Source organism: Botrytis fragariae (genome assembly GCF_013461495.1).
Source record: "Botrytis fragariae strain BVB16 chromosome Unknown tig00000054, whole genome shotgun sequence".
NCBI lineage: Eukaryota > Fungi > Ascomycota > Leotiomycetes > Helotiales > Sclerotiniaceae > Botrytis > Botrytis fragariae.
In genome coordinates, this window is record NW_023500993.1 from 1,866,823 (window position 1) to 1,892,987 (window position 26,165).

At 43.2% G+C, this 26,165-nt stretch overlaps 5 protein-coding genes across 5 annotated transcripts; 3 read left to right on the plus strand and 2 right to left on the minus strand.

The window, feature by feature from the left end:
• Window positions 1-3,032: 3,032 nt before the first annotated feature.
• Window positions 3,033-5,241, plus strand: Bfra_005324 (putative selenoprotein w family protein; the record flags this gene model as incomplete). Its single annotated transcript, XM_037335708.1, has 5 exons — window positions 3,033-3,209; window positions 4,272-4,497; window positions 4,662-4,739; window positions 4,838-5,121; window positions 5,215-5,241. The coding sequence occupies 5 exons, from the start codon at window positions 3,033-3,035 to the stop codon at window positions 5,239-5,241; spliced, it is 792 nt and encodes a 263-aa protein (XP_037192803.1).
• A 955-nt stretch (window positions 5,242-6,196) lies between these two features.
• Window positions 6,197-9,404, plus strand: Bfra_005325 (putative eukaryotic translation initiation factor 3 subunit a protein; the record flags this gene model as incomplete). Its single annotated transcript, XM_037335709.1, has 2 exons — window positions 6,197-6,463; window positions 6,516-9,404. The coding sequence occupies 2 exons, from the start codon at window positions 6,197-6,199 to the stop codon at window positions 9,402-9,404; spliced, it is 3,156 nt and encodes a 1,051-aa protein (XP_037192804.1).
• Window positions 9,405-11,368: 1,964 nt separating this feature from the next.
• Bfra_005326 (uncharacterized protein) lies at window positions 11,369-12,312 on the minus strand (the record flags this gene model as incomplete). Its single annotated transcript, XM_037335710.1, has 2 exons — window positions 11,369-11,470; window positions 11,632-12,312. The coding sequence occupies 2 exons, from the start codon at window positions 12,310-12,312 to the stop codon at window positions 11,369-11,371; spliced, it is 783 nt and encodes a 260-aa protein (XP_037192805.1).
• Window positions 12,313-16,400: 4,088 nt separating this feature from the next.
• On the minus strand, window positions 16,401-19,035 carry Bfra_005327 (putative leucine rich repeat domain-containing protein; the record flags this gene model as incomplete). The annotated part of the gene is made up of 2 exons (XM_037335711.1): window positions 16,401-18,938; window positions 19,003-19,035. The coding sequence occupies 2 exons, from the start codon at window positions 19,033-19,035 to the stop codon at window positions 16,401-16,403; spliced, it is 2,571 nt and encodes an 856-aa protein (XP_037192806.1).
• A 493-nt stretch (window positions 19,036-19,528) lies between these two features.
• Window positions 19,529-20,203, plus strand: Bfra_005328 (uncharacterized protein; the record flags this gene model as incomplete). Its single annotated transcript, XM_037335712.1, has 3 exons — window positions 19,529-19,715; window positions 19,907-19,913; window positions 19,987-20,203. Coding segments are annotated over 3 exons (411 nt in total), but the record flags the coding sequence as incomplete, so codon positions are not given.
• Window positions 20,204-26,165: the final 5,962 nt, after the last annotated feature.

The window sequence follows — 26,165 nt, forward strand, 5'->3', positions numbered from 1 at the left end:
ACTTTTCTTGATGAAAATGAAAGGCAGGATAAAGTCATCAAGAAGGAAGATGAAGAAGTGAAATGGGGAAATGGGAAAAGAAGCATGTAATAATTTTTTTTTCGTTTCTGTTCGTAGTAGTTACACCTTTTTCCCCCCCAGGACTACCAACAAACATAGTATGCACCTTCATATGGACTTCTTCGTGTATAGGATTATTTCAATGGACAGTCATTGGGATGGTATTGTTTTTTTTATACGAATGAAGAGACTTTTGTTTTTAATGCATTTTTGAGATATTATATTGTATTTGGTCTTTATCTAACTTCGCATCTGATGACTTTGGAATGAGAGTGAGTGAGTGAGGATTGTATTACGTGAATTACATGTATCTTTGCTATTATCTGAAAGTTTGATATCGAATATACAATATTTAATACTTGATAGGTGAAACCCTCGCAGCGAATTTAATTCCGGCATTCCACATCTAAGACTGTCCTCGACTCAAAAGATTGTGTAACCTACGAGCCTACCTACCTAGGGGAGGGGAGGTGGGTTCTGGGAGGGATTGAATTTGATATTGCGATTGAGATTTGGAATTGGTGTGGAATTGGTGTGGGATTGGTGTGGGATTGGTAAGTGGATGGCGTAATTTCGTAACTAATTTATTTGGTTTTTGTGTTTTTGGCTTGGGTTTGGTTTGGGTGCATAGGTGCAGATGCATAGGTATAGGTGCATAGGTATAGGTGCATAGGTATAGGTGCATAAGTAAGTAAGTAAGTAAGTAAGTAGGTGTTTTTGATACTCTTTTGTCTTGAATGGGATTGGCTTGTTGGGATTGGTTATATGTGGGCGATGGGCGATGGGGATTTTTGTCTGGTTTGGTTTGGGTTGGTTTGGTTTGGTCTTCAGCTGAAACGAACTTGGATGAATGGATGGGAGAAGCTGGCTCTGGCTGGGGATATTACTGGCTTTACTTTGCGTTACTTTGCTTTGTGGAGAGAAAAGTGTTTGGATGATTTGGTGCTAGGTAGGGTTGGGTAGGTGTACACATAGATGTAGATGGGTGCGGAGGTATGGTGTTTTGTTGATCATGTAATGGATTGTAGACTATTGATTTTGCTTCTTTTTGATGTGCTTGCTAGGTTATCTGTGGTGCTTGATGCTTGATGCGTGATGCGTGATGCGTGATGGTTGATGAGTGATGGTTTACTGGAGGAGAGAGAGATTAGGTTGGTTGGTAGGTAGGTAGGTAGGTAGGTATTAGGTTTGTATGTAGCTATCTATCTGACAGTTGATTGATTTGATAGATTCATTCGGTGAAAGGTTGTTTGATGGGATGTATGTGGTGCATGTGGTGCATATGGTGTGATGTGATTAGGGATTGAGATCTTCGGAGGAGATAGGTGGGTGATGAGCTGAAGAATGGACGCTAGGTATCGAGGCTGGTATCTAGATTCTGAAGATGTGTGTCGGTTTGTCTCTTCTGGTGTTTGCTTCTTCCGGTGATTATAATTGCTTGTAAGGTAAATTGTGAGGTCCTTGGGTGTTTGCATATCTTCTCGTGATCCTCTTCTGGAGAGGGAGGAACAGATGAGAAGGAATCTTATCTCAGCAAATCCTCATCTCAAAGTATGCATATATATGTATGTATGTATGTACAAAACTATACCTACCTACCTACGTACATAATCCATCTCATGATTCTCATCCCACTCTCTGTGCAAACTCAAGGATTAAGGTATGTAGTTGTTCTAAGTATATGTGTAGTAAGTATGTATATACAGTGAGGGAAGTCGTCCAAAGTCCAAAGTAAAATTATCCAACTTCACTCTGCACCTGCATCTATCTGCCCTACATGCATCCGTCTGTTCTGCATGACCCATCTCTATTCTGTTTCTGATTTTGTTTCTGTTCCTGTTTCTCCTCACTTTTTTGCTTCTTCTCTTCTCCTGGCTGGCTCTTGCGTGCGTGCGTGCGTCAAATGGGAGCTTGAGCCACTTTTGTAAGTGGTTATCCTTACCTAGGTAGGTAGGTAGGTGTTCTTACCTTGCTTGTATGGTGGGTGGGTTGGAGTGGCTAGTACTTACTTACCTTGGTCCTGGAAATTCTAAATTCTAATTCAAGATTTGAGATTTGAGATTTGAGGGAGAGGCTACGAGGGAGAGAGAAACTTCGGGATTTTATTTTTATTGTTGAGGTGGGTGGACGTGGATGTTGAATGGTGGGTAGCTACGAAGAGGTTATGGACTGGGTACTGGGTATTGGATTGGATTGGATTGGGTGCTGGACTGGCTCGACTGGGTAGGTCTAGCACAGACGTCTTCGCCGAGGTGGGAAACTAAATGGGAATGAAATGTTAAATGGGGGATTTGATTCGAGATGGGGATTGGATGGATTGGATTGATTGGATGAATTGGATGGATTGGATTGGGATAGGATAGGATAGGATGGGGAAGAGTGGCTAGGTACCGGTAGTGGTAGTGGTCTTGTAGACTGTGGTAGCTATATATTCCTATATGTACGTACCTAGGTATGCATGTAATAATTACAGAGAAGAGTGCATCTGAATTTATGAATTGGATTTGAATGAATGAATGAATGAATCAACAAATTGAATAAGTCGAACCAAATAAATCGAATCATCGATCGAGTACCGGCAATCAATCAATCAATGTAATTCGAATTAACCGGGGAAGGCGGGCCAAAGAGAAAAAAAAGTTAAAACGATACCTGTCTAGGTTGGCTCGTACAGCCGGTAGGGTAGGGTAGATAATTACCTAGGTAACTTCTTACAATAAATGTGTAAAATTATACATTTATTCTGTATAATGAACACGAATATTTGATACAGGCATCGGTACTCGTATATTGATGTTTGCATGTGTGAATCGCGATTAGGACTAGAAATAGGATTACGAAGATTGATTTAGATTTGATACGGAGGAGTAACTGTATAGTGGGAAATCGGATTCGGATTCGTGTATCGAAATTTGAATGTGAATTTGAATTTGCATTTGGGTTAGGGTTTAAATTTGGATTTGGATAATATGATGGATGAGATGGATAAAATCGATGAAATGAAGATTGTCACCCAGGATGTAGGAGAGGAAAAGAGACAGAATGGAGATGAGAATGAGAAGGGGATGAGTCAGGTGGATGGGATTAAACTTCCTCGGGTGTCGATTCAGTTTTGTACGCAGTGTAAATGGATGTTGAGGGCGGCTTATGTATGTGGATTTTTCGTTTCTTTGTTTGTTTGTTTGTTTCTTTCTTTTCTTTGTTGGGGATAGTTTTTTGAGAGTTGAAGTTTGTGGGTTGGCTTGCTTTCTTGGGCCTTTTGGAGAGGGCATAGGGTATGGATGGTTAAGTGTGCCTATTGTATGGATAGATAGATAGATGGATGGATGGATGGATGGATGGATGGATGATACTGCTGGTCACCGAGTCTCAAGCAAGTGCAGTTGTACGTCCATATACATTTGAGTAGATGTGTGGGAGATAAATCAGTGTCAACTGTTATTAATAGGAAGAAAGGCTCGCTCTTGGAGGAATTGTTGAGACAGGATGTCTTTCAAGAACGATGGGCTGTTCCCATTTGGAAGGAGGGGATTGAATTGATATCTGGAGTCTAACAGAGTAGAGAAGTCTTGCGAGCTGCTTGATAGATTTACAAGATATCTCTACGGTTGGAGTAGAGTGGGGTGGGGTGGAAATGGGAGTATTCCTTCTCTTCCGAGTGGATTCATGTCACTATGTTAATTGATATCGAATCCTCCGGTGATCTGCCCCCTTTGTACTATACTTCGGCTGTGGAGAATATCATGAAGTGATGTAATATCACCGAAGGAGGGAAGATGCCTAGATTGTCTTTACTGGCGTTTACTCAGGGCTTTTCTCCTGGCAGTGCCTTGATGCATTGATGGGGTGTGGAATAAGTATTCTCATCTGTCTATGGAAATAGAAAGGGCGAGCATGTCAGTGACATCGCATTTCCGTCTATCCGATGTAAGGGTATACTGTGGAGTCATGCTTGCTATTACCTTGGACGATTCACTTGCGGACTCGAGTTTAGGTGCAGAGATATATAAGGCCTTTCGATTTGATAGTCACAGGCACTGGCCCTAATTTGCATTTCATTCTCTATGGGTGAGAGTTGGAGGAGGTCCTTCCTACTCTTACCCCTGTCTTTCTCAACCTGTCATTGACCTCTCCATTGATCTCTCATCTCTCCTTTCTTATTGCTCCCAAACCTCTAACCTCACACCTCTAATCTAAAAACCCGTAAATAGTTTGCACAAGAACTCCTCTCAACCTTCGGGACAGATATCGGAGAAGTCGCCCTCCAACCTAGTACCGGTGGTACATTTATTGTCGAATTATTTACAGATGCAAACGCGAATAAGAGTGCTACACGTCATGTAGAAGGAGAAGCTGGAAAGAACGTGGACGAAGTAAAGGATGTCAAGGTATTGAAACATACGCTTTGGGATCGGAAGAGTGAGGGAGGATTTCCTGGTTTGTACTCCTTTTTCAATTTTGTCTTTTTACTGCTCGAGAGATATTGGATAGAGGGTGGGTTTTAGATCCGGAGAGAAATTGAGGTTTTTGAACACCATCTTTGATGAATCTGAGAATTAATGACTGGACAAGAATGGTTACTAATTACACTATAATATCAGAAACGAAAGAACTGAAAAAGAGATTGAGAAACATTATTGATCCGTCAAGGGATTTGGGTCATGTCGATGGAAAGAAATGTAAGTTTTCGACCCCAATTTTTCAAACCATCATTTCTCTCTTATTTCCTCGTCTTCGCTTTCTTTTCGCCCATCTCCAATGAGACTAATAGTCCCAGCAACAACATCAAAGACCACCCCTCCTACCTCTAACTCAGCACCCACCAGCCAACTCCAATCTTCAGCACAGCAAGATTCCGCACCAACAGATCTCAAAGCATCTACCTCAACCCCAGCTAGTGCCATTTCTCAACCTCCAGCTTCCAGCCCCGTCTCTACTGCCCAGCTGATTGAAGCAAAGCCAGAAGAGGTAAAGGAGAAGAAGCAAGAAGAAGAGAAAGTAACGTTGAATGAGAGAGGTAAAATTGTAATCACGGGTTTGGAAGGAGAGGGAGGATTTGGGGTATGTAGACCTGGAGATGAGGAGTGTGGTGGATTTTAAATTTAGGGTTTGGGGAGAGTATTGAGAGGAATTAGGATGCGGTTCAAGCCGCAGGATCCTCTGTTGGATTGGAACGGTTAGATAAAAGACCTATCTGGGCTTGCATCCTTGATATGAGATTTGACAGGACCGTATGCCAAACTTAACAGAGCTTTAAGAAATGATATCTAGGACATCTATCCCCAACGATCTATCAGATCCTGAAATTTGATTGAACTATGGAATTCTATGCTAACTTAAAGGACCTTTACGACATTCATCTCCTCGATTCATACGCAACAAGGAATCTGAGAATGAATACATATCTAGGACATCTAATATTATTATCACTCAAGACATTTGTTTAACGAAGTTGACATGGATTATAGGGCATCGAATCCAAAGATCCTACATGTTCGAGGTACATACATAACCCTAGGAGATTTTTTGATGGCAGGCAAGAAGTTTTTCAAGATAGCTGGATATGTGTTGTTTATGTGGTTTATTTTGGAGCGTGTCTTGACTCTTGATACTCGAGAGAATGAGGGGGCGAAGTCGAATATCGATCAAGTGAATGATACTCTTCAATTTCCTAGGGTCATTGAAAGTTCAATAGTCGACTGCTCTTCATGTATAGGTGCAAATCGATACTCGAATAGCCGTATAATTGGCCTTTGTGTTTTGGTGTATCTATATTTATCTTCAGTTTGTTTTGATACTCAACTCACCCCTCTTGCCTATTATGCCACCTTTCACCGCCAAATATTTCTTTCAAAGTCGGTTGTTGCCTTAAAAAATCAAAGCTTTAACCATTTTTAGTTTAGCTTTCCGCACACGAATGAACTCTTGTATGAAATTATCGCTATCGTGAATTTGTTAACGAAACCTCAACCCACTTCGATATCCATCAAGTCGGAGTACCTACCCAGCCCTGGACAATACTATCTGGCAGGAACCGCTTCGTTTTTTCTGTTTTCAAAGATAAATATATTATCTTTGAAAATATTCAGCCAGATTATCGCAACACCCTACGAACACCACTAGAGTGCTGCCCAGCATGCCTCCTCCACCTCATCAAAAACCCGAGAATGTCCTCAAGCGCGCCCATGAGTTGATGGGTGTCGGACAAGCTCAAGCAGCTTTGGTCTTACTTCACGAACATGTTACTTCAAAAAGATCGAGAAATGCCCCGATTACTTCATTAGAGCCTGTGATGCTCTTGTTGGTGGAACAATCCGTTGAACAAAAGAAAGGAAAACTCGCAAAGGACGCTTTATACCAATACAAGAATATCAGTCAAAACACCAACATTGGCACGATCGAGGTAAGCGGTGGTAGTATTGATTCCATGTGCGGTGCTAATATATTTGATCTAGCTCGTTCTCAAGAAGTTCATCGAGTTGGCCGAAGAGAAAGTGAAGACTGCGCAAGCAAAGGCCGATGAGGTTCAATCGTCATTAGATACAACAGCAGCAACCGCAAGCGTCGATGATTTGGAAGCTACCGAAACCCCAGAGTCCATCCTTTTGTCAACAGTATCCGGCGAACAATCCAGAGATCGCACAGATCGCGCCATTGTTACACCATGGTTGAAATTTTTGTGGGAGACATACAGAACTGTTCTCGATATCCTCCGAAACAATGCCAGATTGGAAATCATGTACCAAAGCACTGCTATGCAAGCATTCGAGTTCTGCCAAAAATACACCAGGAAGACCGAGTTCCGTCGATTGTGCGAATTGCTCAGAAACCATGTTCAAACTGCTGCAAAGTACTCTGCTCAGATGCATGCCATCAACCTCAACGACCCAGACACCCTTCAACGTCATCTTGAGACCCGTTTTCAACAATTGAATGTTGCAGTTGAGCTTGAGTTGTGGCAAGAGGCTTTCAGAAGTGTTGAGGATATTCACACCTTGCTCAGCCTTAGCAAGAGGCCACCTAAGAATGTTATGATGGCCAACTACTATGAGAAGTTGACCAGAATCTTCTTGGTTGGTGAGAACTATCTCTTCCACGCTGCTGCATGGTCAAGATACTATAACCTTCTCCGTCAATCCGCTCAAATGGTTGCAGCTGGTCAAAGCAAGAAGTCGGATAACCCAGCAACCTCTGAGGCTGACCTCTCCAAGGCTGCTTCATTCGTTCTCTTGTCTGCCCTCGCCATCCCCGTGATTAGCACATCCAGATCTCGTGGTGCTTTGGTTGACATTGATGAGCAAAAGAAGAACAAGAACTCTCGTCTTACTCATCTTCTTGGTATGGCTCAAGCTCCTACTCGTGCCGTTCTTTTCAAGGATGCCATGAGCAAGGGACTTCTCAAGCGTGCCCGCCCTGAGATTCGTGAGCTTTACAACATTCTCGAAGTTGACTTCCATCCTCTTTCAATTTGCCAGAAGATCTCCCCAATTCTGTCTCAAATTGGTGCTGATGCCGAGATGGAGAAATATGTTCTTCCTCTTCAACAAGTCATCTTGACCAGACTCTTCCAACAACTTTCTCAAGTCTACGAGACTGTTGATCTCAACTTCGTCGAGAACCTCGCCCAATTCCCAGAGCCATTCCAAGTTACCAGAGAAACAATTGAGAAGTTCATCATGAACGGTAACAAGAAGGGTGATCTCGCTATCAGAATGGATCACGCTACTGGTGTTCTTAGCTTCGATACTGATGTTTTCTCATCTACCAAGGCAATCCACGCAGGATCTGGTGCAGGATCTGCTGAGTCCGAAACTGCCTCTGTTCAAAGACTCCAAAACACTCCTTCCGAAATTGTACGAACTCAACTTACTCGTCTTTCTAAGGCTTTGTATATCACTGCTCAATATGTTGATCCTACTTTCAATGAAGCAAGAATCAAGGCTCGTGATGAAGCATACGCAAGAGCTAAGGCTGGTGCAGATGAAGAGCACAAGGAGACCTTGAAACGCAAAGAAATCATCCAAAGGAGAAAGGAGGAAGCATCCGAAATCCAATCTCGCAAAGAGAAGGAAGAAGCCACAAGAAAACGCATCAAGGCTGCACAACTCCAAGAAGCTGAGGACAAGCGTCTTCAAGCCGAACAAAAGAAGCGTGAGGATGATCGTATCAAGGCCGAGTTGGAGCGTGTCAGAAAAGCAGAACTTCAAAAGCAAATCGATGACCTCAAAATTGGCAACAAGGCTCTTGACATCGATCTTGATGATTTGGACAACCTTGATGGCAACAAACTTCGTGCCATGAAGTTGGCTCAACTCGAGCGTGAGAAGAATGATACAAACGAAAAGTTGAGAATTACCGGTAAACGTATTGATCATCTCGAGAGAGCTTTCAGAAAGGAAGAAGCCAAGAAGTTGCCAGAAGACTATGAAGCACAAAGACAACGTGATTTGGCCGCTTATGAAAAGACCAAGGCTCAAACTTTGAAGGATGCTGAAGCCAAACACAAGGAAAATGTTGCTCTCAAGCACAGATTGGCAAGATTGGTTTCTCATTACGAATCTTTCCGTGATGATATTGCCGAGCGCAGACACGAAGAGTTTGACAAACGTCGTCGTGATGCTGAGAAGGAACTCGAGAAACAAATTTCTCAACGTAGAAAGGAGTTCAAGGAGCGCAAGATTCGTGAGAAGAGAGAGCGTGAAGAGCAAGAGAGAAAGCTTCGGGAAGAAGAAGAACGTGCCCAAAGAGAGAAGGCTGAGAAGGATGAGAGAGAAGAGAAGAGAAAGGCTGAGTTCGCAGAGCTCAAGGCAATCCGTGAGAAGGAGAGACAAGAGGCCTTGGAGATGGCTGCGTTACAAGAGCGAAGAGCTGAGGAAGCTGCAAATAGAAGAGCTGAAGAAAAGGCAAGAGGGCCTGTTCGTGGCGCTCCCATCGAAAGATCGGACTCAACTGGTGAAAGACGTGCTCCTCTTGCTCTTACCGGCGCTAAGTTGGGCTGGAGAGAAAAAGAGAGACTCCGTGCTGAAGGAAAGGAGGTTCCTTCCGATTCCGCACCTGCTGCCCCTCGTCCAGCACCATTTACCGAAAGAGCTCCTCGCCCAGCACCAACTCCAGAACGTACTGGGTCATCCACTGGAGAGAGACGTGCACCTCTTGCTCTTGCCGGTGGTAAGTCCACCTGGAGAGAAAGAGAAGCAGCCAAGGGAACAGCTAGTGGTCCAAGCCCATCAAGCAGAAGCGAGGAAAAGCCTAGTGATGCTCCAGCTCCAGCTCCTACTCCTGCGCCTGCGCCTAAACCTGCTGCTGGTGGTAAATGGGTTCCTCCACATCTTCGCAAGGCTTAGAGTTGAGGTTGTTATTTGTAATTAGTTTAGACAATGAGGAAAAAATGAATGATTGTTATGCTTTGAATGCTTTATTGACTTTTTGATTTGTTTGGTGTAATGTAAGATAATCAATAATGGCCACTGATCGTTTGCTTATTCTATTGTATTTTGTATACATATATATCCATCTATAATTTAATAATGCTTGATTTGCTTGTTTGTTTAACGAGAGATCAGTTGAGAAAATGAATTGTAGATGCATGATTATTCTATTTTGATTTTCTAATACTATTTCCTCTCTCTTCCATTCCTCTCCCCTCTGCCATTCACTTCTTCCCCCTCCCTCGCTCGCTTCTATTCTTCTATCATCACATGACATCTTTAAATACATTTTCTCCCGCTTATCCTAAGAATTCTTGACGTATCAATATCGATACAAGTACCAATGCAGAAGATCAATATTACTTCAATCAGTTATGTGGCTGAGTGGCTGAGTGGGTGGGTATGTGACTGACTGGTTGACTGACCTGGAAGAGATAAACGGGACTAGGGAGTTTGAGATATTTCAACATTCATATTTGAAAGCTTTGGGATGGATTGGTTGCTTAGTGACTCGTCATTCGATTCTCTCGTGAAGATATGGTGTATGACTGTGTAAGGCTGTGCTATGTTATGCTATGTTATGCTACGTGACGATAGTGTGGAGAGGGAATGGGATGGATGTGGGGGATAGAGGTGAGGAAAATAGATGTCGGGGGATAGATGTAATTCGCGCATAGGTTTTCTAGGATGAGAGTGGTATTTGGATGTTGAGGTTGGAATGGAAACGGAAACAGAGTAGAGGAGTATTGGAAGATTCTAGGGAAAGACAAACGAGGAAAGCGAAACAGAAAGAGAAGAGTGCGGGGGAAGGAAGAAATGTTACTGGTGGTGGTGAAAAAGCGAATTGTAATTGTAAATTGTGAATTGTTCGTATGTCGTGACTGATGATTGAAGATAGAGATGGCTATGACTAGGGGGAACCCCCCCGCCGAGATGAGAGAGACCGGGAACTGGAGGGCGCATGGATCCTATTGATTGTTCATGTATGGGTACGGATTTTTTTTAATCTTCTTTTGTTTCGGAGATGGGATCTGGTGATGAATCTTCCGTGTTTGTGTTTCAGGATATAGTGTACCGTGACAGTTGTCTTTTTACAAGGCGGAGAGAGATTTGTTGCGTGATCGGGAGGTATTGGCGAAACTTGTAGGGGAGATGGACCTATCCTGTTTATGTTTGGCTTTCTCTCAAAGACAGAGAGAGACAGGGGACAAGTGTAAGGTGGAACTTTCGAAGATCCAGATGTGAATAGTATACGAATTTGAAGTGCGGGTGGGCTGCGCTGTTTGGACATCAATATCTTTGTCTGGAAAGAGGACTTATGGAAAAGGGGAATATGGGGGTTGACCTTTGTGAGAGGGGGGAGCATGGTTCTGGATGGTAAAATGTTGATATTGGATGAAGTGGATGTGGTAGGAAAAAGCGAGGGGGAAGTTGGTGGTTGTAGTGGAGGGAGACAGAGGACTTGACGATTGAGCGTGGTGTAAATATGAAAGAAAGCCGATCTTTTCCCAAGTCCAAGTCTATATTTTGCTTTTCCTTTGAACTTTTGGGGGCTTTGTGCTGTATCTGGCATGTCTTTCCTAGCGTGCTCAGAATAAAGCCGGACGAATACACTATTTGGATCCATAGAATGGGCAAAAAATAGGGGTTTGAAACGACGGCCATGTCAAGTTGCAGTGTTACATCACATCACATCATCTCGATATTGCTGTGCCATAGGTTCTATCATGTCTCTTATATATTAGGGTACATTGAAATCGGATGACATAAAGCATCTAAGTTTGGGTGCGCAAAATGGAACCAAAGGTTCCAATATATCAGATGGGAGATATTATGTCATTGGCGTGACTATAGCACTCGCATTTGTTAGCCATGTCATGTCACACACTGTCACTTGAACTGACCTTGATATCAAGTTTGAATCCCCAACATAGATAGGTCACCGTGTAAGAATTATTCGGGAATCTATTACCAAAATCACTCTTGATCGTATACCTAGAAATTATGGATCTCAACCTGACATCACTCAAAAGTTTGATAAGTTAAAGTATCATAATCCTGCTATCGCGAGAACTAATCTGTAAGATACCTTTAGCATAAGTCATTATCGATCAGTTGACTAAGAACTCTGAAATATTAAAACTTTCACATCATAGTCCAATCCCTCCCTTTTCGAAGTTACCATACGCTCCTCCATCTTATCACTACACACATCCATGATCTCCTTTTTACACAACCAAGAATCTCTCCCAGCAACCACAACTTCCATACCCTCTGCAAAACCCATAACAAACTCCACAATCCTATTTGCAAACCCATCTATTCTTCTCTTCGCCAAACCACCACCAAACGGCGCCTTTACAAACACAACCGTCACATTCACTTTCCTCAACACCGGAAGCTTTTCCTTCAAATTACTCATAACCTCCTGTGTAGGACTCTCATCACGACTAAGATCAAAAATAACAACCACTTCTATCTCCCGTATCAAAGCACACGCGCGGGGACTAATCGTATCTATGAATTCTCGCGCGGAAGTTAAACGCACACGAAAAACGAAGCGTCTAAACAGAATGTCTTCAAGTTCAGCATGCATGAGACGACAAACGATAAACATGGAGCTCATGACTTCGGTGCCGTAGAAGTGCTCGCATTTATCGGGGGGAAGCCTATGTCCGTCGGGACCCTTGAGGCCAAGGAGCTTGGATATAACGATCCGGTTTGAGATGAAGGATTGGAGAAGTTTCTGGTGACAGAGAGTGTAGTAGAAGATTTCTTGACGGATCTCTGCGGGGAGAGTGAGTAGTGTGGGTGGTTTGGACATCTTGAAGAGTTTGTAGAGTTTGTAGTGTGGTTGATGACTCGATTTGAGGGATTGCGAATGTAATGCTATGGTGGAGGTAAAGCTACCTCGACTTGTGGTCTCGCGTATAAACTCTATTTGAAATCTGGTGGAAACAGTCAACAGAGACTCGAGAGATTGTTGTGGATTTGGTGAAGAACTGATGCTTCTGGAAGTGGTTAAAGTGTTGAGCATTTACTTTAGCCATCATCACGTGACATCTTGGTAACTATGTCACCGCTTGTGGCTCTGAAGGTAACAAGATTCTGGTTATTTTTAGCGAAGGACTGTATCTTTTTTCTCTTCCCCTGAGTCATTTTCTTCTTCTGACAATATCGATACATCACATTAAGTAAGTTACTGTAAGGTAAGTGAGCTAATGTAGCAGTCTCGTCAACGCAGTTATCTATCTGTCCGACTGTATACTTTCCATGTACATCATAAGCCCAAAACTATAGTATCAACTCAGTCGAATTATCTTCATTAAGAAGCTATCTATCATATTATATAGATGAATTACCATACCAATGATCTTCTTCATTCTGTAGATATGAAATGACCACAGCTTCTTCGGGAATCAAGCATCTACAACCGCGCACAGCCACCCTAGTTCTTTTCGTCTATCTCACTATCTTCATTAACACACATCTAAATCACATATCAAGACTCTTTCTACTTCCAATCTCAAACTTCTCAGAGTTGCCGCAACCAACAGTCTAGGCAAATCTACCATCCCACCCGGATCACACACTCTCAAGTAGCCGAATTTAAATTTAGACATGTTGAATCTCAACCTAGCAGATAGTAGACGAAATGAATGCAAGAACCTTGAACCTCTCATGTCATACTCCACCATATAATTGAGAGAACCAAGAACAGGAACAAGCGAGCTGAGAATGAGAGAAGTAGAGGAGCGAGACGAAGAAAACAATTTGGGTACAGTATAGGACCTCATTACGTCATTCGGTAGCTACATACGCCGATAGGGATGGAAGCGAGAGAGAATGAGGTACCATCATATAGTAGCGAGTAGTTGAGCCATTTTAAGAAGCTACAGATGCCTATGTCTATCTCATCAACCAGAAGCCAATCAAAACATTGACTGTTTGTACGAAATTGTATATATGAAGCCAGAGAACCATCCTCCCAACAAATGACCATCTCACGCGCTTAAAAACACGGTGTGTATATACTCCTATCTGTAGAAAACCATTTCATATTTACCACTTTGAAATTCGAAGTTGTGAAAAACATATTACGGTCCGTATGACATACATATATGCCACAGAGACAAACGCAAGTTCGACAAGAACCATCTGAAACTATGTCAACCGCGTCCAACTGTACGTACACACAAAACATACAACACAAGAAAGAACTTGATGCTTTGGCGAAGCACATAACATTTCGTATGAAAACCATTCAACGGTCCGCGGTTGGTTTGCATTTTCAGACGTGCGACACGAATGTACTTTACACGCAGGACCCAATGCAGGAATGTGCCAACTTTACCCCATGGTGTATATGCATGGTGCATACAATCTATAATTTAGGTCTAGTATAGACTGAGAAGATTCCGCACAATAACAACAACAACAGCGCAGCACAACAGTAACCCCGCAATCCCGCCGACGCAAAAAAGACAAACCAAGCACTAAAGGACGATCCCGCTACCACCCCACAATCTAGCGCCAACGTCTCCCAGACACACACCATCAACAAAAGCCTTCTCCAATCAAGACTCTACATCCACATATCGCATAACCCCCTTCGCACAACCACCCACGCAATATAGACAACTCAAAGAAGCGGTAAGAATAGACAGAACACTACTGCAGAAACTATAGCCCATATTCTATCATACAACTAGCTCTACCACTAGACAGCACGAGCAAACACGAAGAACAATGTGAACGCGAAGTCCAAGGGCCGCATATCCGTATTCATACCAGCTGATGTATTCGCGCCCGCGTCGATGCGCAAATGATTGAAGTACGTGACACTAGACAGTAGACTTCAAGCCAAAATAAAGCAAAATAAAGCAAAGTAAAGCAAAGTAAAGTAAGGCAACTAGCAAATATCAAAACGCATACCGCTCAAAGCTAAGTTCTACCATTTCCACCACGGCAAACAAGCAAAGCTAGCAAGACCAGCGACACCGCTAAAACAATTTCAACCCAAGTATGTATGTATGTATGTATGTATGTATGTACATCAACAATGGCACACTAGGAAAAAACCCCGATGAAGTACCCACGCCTAAACGCCCGAACCTAAACCCCAAACCTTAAAACACAAATCCCAACCAACCAAGGCAAATCTGCAACTCTGTGCACCAACCCTTTAGTTCCTCGCCGCCCTACCCCTCACCGCCGAAAAAGTAGGGCTGAAACTCCCACCCACTAACTTCTTCTCCTCCCACTTAGCCGCCCTTCACCACACACAAGCTGGGTGGATCGACCCATCCGAGTGGATCCACCCACCCAAACGCATCTGCCCCTCCACCTCCACCTCCACCCATCACCCGATCATCCGATGCGAATGCGAATCATCCGATGAGGCTTCACATTCGCCATCCCCCATGTGCCTTTTCCTGCTCAGGATAGACCCTCTTACAGTCATCCGATAAGAGAGACTAGGTACCTGGGTAGTATTCTTAGAATCCATCCAATCCCGACATTGGTGGTCAATGATAATAAGAGACGCTAGATGGGAGACCCCAATCCCAAAACGGAAATACGGAAAAAGGATCAGATGATGTGCAGAAATAAATTTAGACTTGGGCAGCAACTTCAAGGGTATTCCTTTCCTTTTTCTCCCGATATCTTTTTACCCCTCCAACCCCCTCTCCTTCGTCCAGTCTTCCAACCTCTCCAGTATCAAAGAAAGTCCCCAGAAAGCATAAGGATAGAGTTTTTTCGTGCATATGTGTTATGATGTCATAGATAACTCCTCTCACCGTTTCTTGTGCTGTATGCTCGTTTGTCCAACGCTTGCTGGAAATACCTACACATCTGCTGCTGACTATCATCCGAGTTTTCCGTTCTCGGTAGGAGAATTTGTTGTTCACTCTCTGTACTCACAACACATTGCAATGCAGAAAAATACTCAAAAAATTCATCATCACAAAAGAACAATTTTCATATCATTAATCCACCTCTATTCACACCTCTCCCATGTTCATTTTCTCCCCTCTCCCTCCTCCCGCCTGCTTCCCCGAACCCCAAACTTGAATCGACCACTTTCGATTGCTCCTTTTTGAACATAACCCATTGACATAAGCCTCCCACCTCCGCCCCTCTATCCTAAGCACATCCACTATTCGTGTAAATGCTCTTACCATCCAGATCCCAACCCCAATCATGTCAGGCCAGGCAGACCAATAATTACTCGTGACTTCAAACGCCCCGACCCATCCATCCATCTCAAATATCAACCCATGGGTAGGTGAAATGAAAAAGTATTCCCTAACCACAAAACTCCATGCACAAAAAACCAATATGTTACAAACATGACATTGCTTTCTCTCTGACTGAAGATTTCTCTCCTCATAACTCTGCTCTCTTCCATTCTCTCTGCCTCTCTCTCTCTCTCGCTCACTCAAGATCTAGTAACATAATCCATTCATTCATTCTCGAAGAAGCCGAAATTTTTTCTGTTCCAATCCATCATTGATTCGTTCATAAGGAAAAATATAAAAACAGCAAATGAACCTCCAACCTAAACGCTATGCATGCTTTCCATGATGATAAAAAAAATTCGAGCCAGAAAAATAAGTAAAAGTAGAAAAAAAGTGCCTCTTTCATGCAATGTGTCCTTTTATATCGAGAGTAGAGTCGTCCGTCATGCAATTTTCTCAAAAACGATGAAGAATGGGTTTGGGGTATCAAAATAAACAAGTTCCTCTTCTCTCACTTCCCTCTAACTTAACCACCATCAATATTGACAATGATCCTTCACCCGCAGGGACTACACTCCCTTCCAACCATTCGACCAATGCGCTCTTAAAAGTCGAGCCATTTTTGATTTTATATCTGCATGAAAAATAAATCGCTTTTGGTGTGTGCACTTCAACCCAAAGTGCGACCGCTGTGTATTGTCTGTTGACTGACTGCCCTAATTGTAGAGCCCGGTCTCATAGTATTTGCTGAATCGTATTCGGAGGTTTGATATCCGGGCGGCTGACTTTTCTTTTGAGCCTCCCAGCCTTCTTCGCTTAACACACTCAACCATCCTTGCCCAACATCATTTCTTAGAGCCTCTATCTTCTTCCGATATAGCTCACCGCTCATGTTCCAGTCTGGGGTATCTGGAGTCTTGACTGGCTGTGGCTTGATTGCTGTTTCGTAAGGTACCGATTCTACCGCTGGCATTGGAGGTAGACGAGGTAATACTGAGGTGTTGATACGTGGGACATCCGGCTGTCTTTGGGCCTGACGAGGTTCTGAAGGTACATAGGAAGGAAGAATCGTAGGAGAAAATACGGGACTTATGCCATAGCTACTATCTGACACTGTTCTTGGCATAGGTGGTGGCGGTTCCTCTGGCATTACAACGCGGGTCAGTCCTTGCTTGCTTGGTGACGTCTCTGAAGTCGATAAATCTACGATTCGTCTTTTTGGGGTCCTTCTCCTTCTACCCGTAGTTCCAGTGTTGATTTCACTAGTCGCAGCAACGGGTGTTGGTCGTTCTTTCCGAAGTACTGCAGGTTCTCTTGGTGCAGCATATTCGATAATTGGTTTGTTGACCTCGATAGCGGACAGACCATAATCGGGGGGAGGTGGTTTGACAACAGGCACACCTGGCCGTTCTGCAACACGTTCGACTAGATGCCGCCTCTCGGTGTAACCTGGTCCATAAGCATCAATCAAAATATCCTCGGTATATCCTGGAGTTTGCCTGAATAAGTTGAAGATCGTGGTCCTGTAGTTACTGTGTGTTTTGGTAAATGGATTGCCACTAATCCATATTTCTCGAATATCTGGAATACCCGTCAATCTAGCAAGTTCTGTTGGATCAGTAATCTTGTTGTCACGGAGATCAAGCCTTTCTAGAGGATAAAGCCTCTCAATTCCGGCTAGTGATGTGAGACGATTTGACCGTAGATTAAGAGCAGATATAGCAGGCAGTGGGTTCCGAGTAAGAGAATGAAGAGATTCAATCATGTTGTTAGATAGATTCAATGCTCGTAGTGCGGTAAGGGACGCTAAGCAATCTGGGATTTGGGCGAATAGATTCGAAGAAAGGTCAAGTGAGTGGAGGGTGTTGGCTAAGGGTGCAAGGCTGGAGGCAGTAATAGCCGTCAGGCCGTTGTCTGCAATGCTAAGATGTTTCAAGAATCTCCACTTTGAAGATGGCAGAAAACCCATAGATAACAGATTCGAGGTGCTATTCCGCGGGTTGTGCCAGCTATCAGACATGCTTGAATGTGAACTCCCGGATCCGGATCTCTTCACCTTGTATGATGAGCCACGAAGATGGCCATGTGAAGAGCCGGTACGAGAACTTGGTGGACGAACTGGAGAATTGCTTCTTGGTCTTTGTCCATGCTTGGTGGGAGATTTGCCAAACTCGGCCCCGTCGGACCCAGAACGCGCTAATCCTCTTGTTTCAGTATCAATAATATGGCCGCGACCATCCGGTGACCCAGGTGCCGAACAGGATTTAATTAGTTCGGCATGTGGCATTGTTGGGCTACGTCTTGGACTCGATGCGGGAATGAAGGTTGAAGTTGGTGACATTTGTGCCTTGGAAGACCGCCGCCTCCTTTTGTCCATATCATCCAACACGATATTGATCAATAGATCAGCTAGATCATCAACACCTGCCCTTTTGACTGTCAATGATCTTAATTGCTCGGCTAGCTTGTCCCAACCGAAAAATTGTCGAATATCGATATCACTTATCTCCAAAGCACTAATATTTTTAAAGGCAATCAGTGGAACGGCGGAATCGAACGGGAATTCTTCATAGCCTTCAATCAAACGCGCGCGACGATCTGGAGCAAGTCTAAGGCAAGGAATTTTAGTAAATGCTGAATATAGGTACTTCAAGTCGGCTTCAGTGGCAGCTTTTTGTTTCTCTGTTCGAGCGGCAGAGGTTCCAGACCCAAGGCCAAAATTCGACCACAAAGAAGACATGCCAGACATCACACTTCTCACGCTAGACACGGAGTGAATAGATCCACTGTCAGAACCACGACCTTTCGGGCGTTGGGATTGACTCAGAAAAGAAACGTAATTTGCTGCTGATGTATCTGCATGAAGATTTTCTAACCGCACATTCATTGGGCCAACTGGAACACCTAGATCTTCAATTCGGGAAAGGAGATAGAATAGATGATGGGGTGTTAATGCGAGCTTAGCAGGTTTGATGTTATGAGAGGCGAAGGTAAGGTATGGGAGAGAAAGAGCAGCTGCTAGAGTACTAGAAGTCGTAGAAGAAGAGGCAGATGACGGTTGGTTTGTCACTGTTGGGGAAGGGATGGTAGACCCTCCAACAGCACCAGATATGCTGTTCGAGGAGCCATGTTTAGGGGCTTGTTGACGTCGTAGTTGTAAAGCATTCGCGAGAGCCTTTTCATGTGTACGAACGAAGTGGGCCAAGTTCTGCGAGAAAAAGTTTTATCAGTAACTGCCATGATAAGGCATGAAGTCAGGGGTTTCCAAATACCTTTATGAAGAACTGTCCATCCTCAGTATCCATCATTAAGGATGCATGTGTTTCATTCACCAATGTTTATTACAATCGAGAGCCCTTCGACGGGAAAAGAGTCGCTTCAAACCAGGCTACCAGCGGGCCTTGTATTCGAAGGGAAACGTTCGTAGTATGGCAATAGTACGACTCGAGGTTTTGAGAAAGAAATTGCTTGGGCAGTCTGCAGATTACACAACGTCGTTAGAAGGTTTTCAATTCATTTGGTGTGACAACAACATGGTATCTCATGTGTGAATGGTTCGGAAAGAAGATCCCATCTGGTGCCATCTCCTAAAAAGCCATGAAGCTCTTCGCCCGTGTCTTCCACGCGCAGAAGATCAAATTCTACGATCACTGCCTCTTAGGTTCGCGAAAAAAAGTCTCCTGCATATGATAGAAGATATGTTTCTCGGAACGAAGATCGAAAACGGATAGGAAATTTTTTGAACGTACCTCTTTCAACGCTCTTATCGTGGTGCGGAACACCTAGAGCAACACAGCTCTGAGACTTTCACGACACTTCTTGGGAAGAGAAAAAGATCGAACGAAGAAGAGAAGGGTGGAAAACTCCCTAAGTTCTGCGACGACGATATCTAAACAGAGAAGTTCTGCCGCTTGCGAAGTATTATACCAAGGTTCCGAGGGACCAATAGTTTACCAGGCTCGAGGGCCTTCCTTCTGTATGGATTGTATGTATGCAGGCGTTATGGATATGCAAAGCGAGTTCGGCCGTTCGTTCGTCGAATTCCTTTCGTTGTACAGGAATACTCCACTACTGTAAGACCAGGGTACATGAGATCAAATACCCACTCACAAGCATCTATTCCCTGGCTTTTTTTAAGGGTTCTTCCTAGTTTGCGACGCCAGATGCAATATCAAGTCGTAGCGTATGTGCTGAACAATTTATGTACTGTAGAAATTAAATTAACAGAAAATGAATATTTGAGAAGGACCTTGTAGACTGAACCTCGGGAAGAAGAGGAAGCAGAAGAAGAGAGAGAGAGAGGGGAGAGATGTGTGCGAAAAAGTCCGTTTAGAGGAAATACGATTCAAAAAGCGAGGAGTGGAGAGTATGAAGAGGCACCAAGCAACGAGCGAAGAGCGACGAGCAATGGGCACCAGCACTAATACCAGCACAGGAATAGAATTTGATTGGATTGAAGTCTTGAATTATTGAGTATTGAGTATTGAGTATTGATTGAGTATTGAATATTCAGCATTCAGCAGGTATGCGAAGAGGAGAGCGGGATGTATTGTTTTGTGGGGATGTTTCTCACTCTTCTCTTGGTTCTGATCAGCGTAATTATTCTATGCACTTATCGAGCACAGTAATTTGGCGGCGGCGAGGATGGACAAGTCGGACGATATAATAGGTGAGGATGTTTCGTTAATTTGAAGAGTGGGAGAGCGATGCAGATGTGGAGTGGAATTGGAAATTGGAGTATTTACTATCGAGTTGTTGATAGGTTAGAATGTCGCATTTTCCAATCTCTAATGGCTGAAGTCTGTGCGTAAATGTAATAATATAATAGACCAGGACACAAGGGAGCAAGGTAGGAGATCAATAGACCCTTTTTCCAAAAAGAAGAAAAATCCTACCAAGATTGCAAATATACTACCTAGGATGCACAAGAAGAGACACAAGGGCGAGAAGGGCGGGAAGGGCTATTCTCGATATGGGCAGATATGGACATGTATGGGCAGATACGGGCAGACATGTCTAGGAATTAACACTTTGATCATTTAATGGTAACGGCTGGCTGGTAACAGCTCTTCACACTCCGTCCAGCTGCTTACCTGCCTCCGACCGAGGATAAATCAAAACACACGAGTTCAACGCCGAAAAAAGAAAAGAAAAGAAAGAAAGAAAGAAAGAAAGAAAGAGAGAAAAAAAGGTGATACCGAGGTAGGCAGTAGGTGGTAGGTAGTGGATAGTATCAGTAGGTTTGGATACTGTTCATGTTACCAAAACGGGATTGATAATTCGATACAATTCGATGTACTACCTCATCGTCGACCACCGCTATATCATAACATATACTCGTTTCAGTCAGTCCCCCCTGTAGACATACACATTCTGATACAGATCTGCACCTGTTTTGTTTCTTTTTGTATCATCTCGTCGGCACCGATATGTATTCACGACCATTACTCGTATCTACCCATATTCAAGGCTGCCAAGGTGCATATCCAATGTACATCATCTCCTTCATCAACGCCTTGTCTTCGGAGTTCGACCATCACCCCTCCAAGGTCCCTTGATGCCTTATGAATGTTGCCCTCGCGCAACGGGTGGGTATACTGTGATTTACGGAGTACCTGCTGTCACTTTTTTGAACACGTCGGATACTGGAAAACCCAGTCTCGCCGGTTTGCACGAAGAAGTACCGACAGAATACATTCACGACGACGTCACGAAGCATATCGAAAGGGGGGAAGTATTCTGACCTTATGGGTCAAGATCTCTGGACATCGGAAGATTTCTGGTCCAGGGCACCAGGTTTTGAGTGACATGGTGAAAATTGTCTGGATACTGTTTGATGGGATGCTATGGGGAATCTTGAAGGCTGGGTGGATTATTGGGCAGAAAAATGATTTACAGCCTGCAGGGCTTCCTATGGAAAGGCAAGCAATAGTCATCCAAGACATCCAAGACATCCAGCCGACTTTTCATATTTATAAGTTATAAATTATCCTTGTCTCAAACACCCCACCATCACTTTAACAAGTCACCACAAATCTTCCCTCGAGAGAAATCGTGCCCGAATATCCTTTTCCTTACCCCTCCATTCCGGATTTGAGTTTGCAATGTTTGAGGAATCTTGTCACGATTCGCTCTTCTTGAAATGAATCCTAGACTCGGCAGCGAAGATGAAGTAAAAAGCCCCCAAACTCAAACCCTTATTAGGGAAACGGTTAAGTGGATCATTACGCCAACTATTATCTACGCCCGCTCGACCAGAAAGACAAGACACTTGAGGGCTGGGGTAACAAGCCAAGGCCCACGAACAGACATAACATAAGCTACCGTCTACCTTTTCTTACGATACCTTCATCTACTATTGCATCTTTAGGTCCCAAACTACGAATCCTTCTTCCTTCACCGCTTCAATATCTTACAATGGTTGTATGTCGTGACTCCTTCGAGAGACACATTTTCCAGTCTATCTTCGCCACCATCTTTTCATAATCTATACGCGTCAAGCCATCCCATGGCACACTCATTCTTCTCTAAGAATTCTGCTGACCTCAGCCACATCTTCATCAAAACCCATATTACTCCAAGGGCGAATACGTTTGGTGATACGAAACATGCGAAACACAAATTCAGCCTCGATGACCCGTGTGAGAAGGTCATGTGAAACCATTCTAATCTTTCACATTCCGAATGTCTGTGATCTTTTTGAAGAGTCAAGCGCGCTTAGTTCCTGACTCAGCTCCCTTCAAATATGAGAATGATTGTCTGTCATGCCATCTTTATCACTTCATCACTCCATACAAACGGTTTACACGAGTTCACTAAGTGTTTGATCCACAAAATTGATAACGAATGGAAGAAGTGGATTTAACGCACACACCATCGAATGATCGGTGTACGAGAGACACGAGAAAGCAGTGGAAAACAAAATAGGAATGACGCCTTTCGGCATGAGGAGCCCCGCCATCGTTGAAGTGGTGTGGCTACGATATTTGCAACTTTTTGATACGTTTTTTTTTTCCTCTTTCACATTCTTCATGCATTTGGATGGGATGAGTGAGTGATTAGGAAGGTAATCCCAAAAAACATCCAAGGCAAAAGAATGGAAAGGAAGGATACGATATGTAGGCCAACAGTATATGCTGGCCGCAGCATATGTCGGTCATAAAATCCAAGAGACTAACTACCATTAGCCTACTCACTCGTCAAGGTGTGTTACATGCGCCGTCAAATATGTAAGCTTGGCCGCGCCTCGCGAATACTTTATTCCACAAGCCATACAGAGCACGGCGTGCATGTATGGGATATGCACAATAATATGTGTGGGGATTACATCTCATCTGCAAAAAAAGAGTGCTTCCCCAATCATGAGCAAATTAAGCAGGTGACTCTCAACATTATGATTTACTTTTCATCATATATCATATTTTTGAAAGATATTCTTCTAGGTATCGGATGCCTCGGGATGCGTCACTGCGACATTCTCAAACGAAATGAGCATATCGGAAATGACGCCGTTTCTAACGGAGCAAGCGAAGGAGGAGAAAGAGATCAATTGATATTCTATCTGAATCACGGATAAGTTTCTTATCGTTGTCCACCGTAACGGCTGTTGTCTAGGTAATCAGATAATCAAAATACGATTGTTTAAGATTGCGAATGGGAAACAAACGACTGAACAATCCTTCGTCAGAAAAAAATTATCAAATCCTTTCTCCGATTAGAGATTTGTTACAAGGACAAGGACAGCGGTGAAGCGAGAGAGATGAAGGAGGTGAGATTGAGGGAAAGGAAGGGAACTGGCTTGCGTCAATGGCATGGACATGGTTTTGAATATTTCATAGGTAAGCAGAAAATCTAACCAAATATTATTCCGGTATTCAGATAAGATCTTATCTTTCTTCTGAAGTTCTAACCAGACTTGTCCCTTTGATCGATATCTTAACATCTTTTTTTTTCTTGGTTCAACAATCATGCCCTCGCATGGTTACAGAGACTGTCAAAGCGTTTATTTCGTGCCACCTTCGTACTGCTGGCTCGAGAATTAACCCCGCCACCAACGTCTGAAAAGTTTATGAGCTTTTGGAGATACTTACTAGATACTCTGTAGACTTATAATTCTTACTACTCTCTGTACATAGGTGGCACAAATAAATACGATTAAAATATCAAGGCGTCATGTGCGGTCAACCTAAAGAAGATTCATCAAATCATGCCGCACGAAGAACTTTAACAATACTACCTACATATACAACATAACTACCTAGGTACCTACTTCTATAACATGTAGAACTTTCAGTTCCAACGTCTGAAGGAAGATAGTCTGCATATTTAGTGTACAAGTAAACATGGGTTGGGGTCTGTCCAGGTGCAGTTTGCATTGATCTCGCTTCTTCACCGACTGTTTATCAAGCTTATTTTTCTTTCTAGAAGAGTAGAACAAGTTGCATTACACTTCCCCCACCACACCAGACCAGCATCAACCCCGAGTCTAATGAAATCGGCGTTTAGAGTTTGTAGGTTTGTTCAAATCATGGAGGGGTTGGAATCGAAGAGTTTAGATCAGATCATCAATGGTTTCATGGTTCGGTAGGTGTTATTATGCCAAGGATCCTTTGCTGATCACGAATTACTCCGTGCCTACCGAACCAGGTATTTGTTACTTCAACAAATGACGATTTGAGGAGATTAACAGTATGGTTATGGTTATGGCTATACGGCACATCAATTTTATATCGCCATTTTCATCGTCAATGACAGGTGGATAAGTACCACGTCAGACTTCGCTAGTACCTATATTCCCTTCACTTATTAACTACAAAATCACTTTATGAGAAGAGATTGGTAGAACTCTAGTATCACGTATCCATTTTCTTCTCTTGCATTACCTTTTCGGTGTTTACTGCCTTCTTCATTTATACTTGCCTGCTAGGCTCTAGCTGACTTAATGGCTTGCTGACTACATTTCCATTTCCATCTCTATTGTGTTATCTTTTCTCTCCAATTTTTTTCTGCATGTACAAAGTACAATCGCAAGCGCTTGGTATTCTGCAGAAGCCTGCAAGCCACATCTGCACGTACTCTACACTCAAAAGCTCGAACCAACCGGAGATTCCCCTGGAGATAAATAGAAGGTTGTGTAGCGAAATGGTCTTGAATGATGTACAACACGTACAAAGCTGTACGGAGTAAGGTAAACAAGTGTATTGTTGTATGTGCACGCACGTGTACATACATACGAGTCCCAAGCGCGCGATTAGAGTGAATGAAGGCGATGTATGGTCAGAGAGAAATTGATTTGTTTATTCTAAGGAAGTCAATTCGATAGGTTTTGTCTCGAGTGCTGGTCTGAGAATCCGAATGGATGGGAACATTGTTTGCTGGACAGTCCTTGTGTTGTCTTACCGTTACGTTTTGTTTCATGTAAGGTAAGGATGACTGGTCTCGCCATTGCAGTATCGGGACTTGGCGACGTCTCCGAGTCAACGTCTTTCCAAGTGCAGTTAGAGTGTCGCAGTGTTCGTTTATGTCTATGGGGTAGTATCCAATTCTCCAGGCATATATATTAATCCGCGAAAATTGCGTCAGATATATCGTGTGTTATATATAAAGGGAGATCCGGATATGCGTATGCGTAATAGCCTATTTATGAATGCAACAGGAAGTTGCATCGCGAATACGGGGAATAGGAATGAGGAATTTGAGGGTTCTTTATTGGAGTGGTGAAGAATCTCAATCGTCGTTCGGGGTAATTGACCTTGCGGGGATTTATAAATATGTGTCTCAGTCGAGGAGTGGTTTCATCGTTTTGACCACCAGGTATGTATTTTGGACTCCAGACTCGCTGGGATTCAATTTCGATGCTGTATCTCGGTGAATGAAGAATGATATATCATATTTCATACATGTAAACTCCTTCTACTCCTAATCCTGAACTCCATTGCTCGTGTATATCAATCATTTCATACCATATCATCTATCGTATCACCTATCACTCCATGAAACTTACGAGGTCAGTAACAATACAATCCCCCAACAGGTAAAACAATCTCCAATACCAAGTCACTTCAAGTACTTCTCTCTACTCGACTCCATATACACACTCCAATGATCAACATGATCATACCAAATTACCATTTCCCGAGATTCGGAAAGGGAACTCGGAGGTAGGTAGCATCCCACCTTTCTTTCTTCTCTTGATTCCTGCCTGGTGTAGGCTTTTGCGGGATTCTTGAGTTGGTTGAGCTGGTTGTTTTTGGTATGTTTGGTTAGCTGTGGATTGATTTGAGAGGGGGTACTGTGTATGTATGTATGTATGGATGGATGGATGGATGTGTATATGTATCTCATCTCGTCTCATCTCGGATTTCTTAATAGATTGTAAGTAGGTAGTAGTTACAGATAGTAGTCACAGGAAGTAGGTGGTAGAATTTCTTTTGTG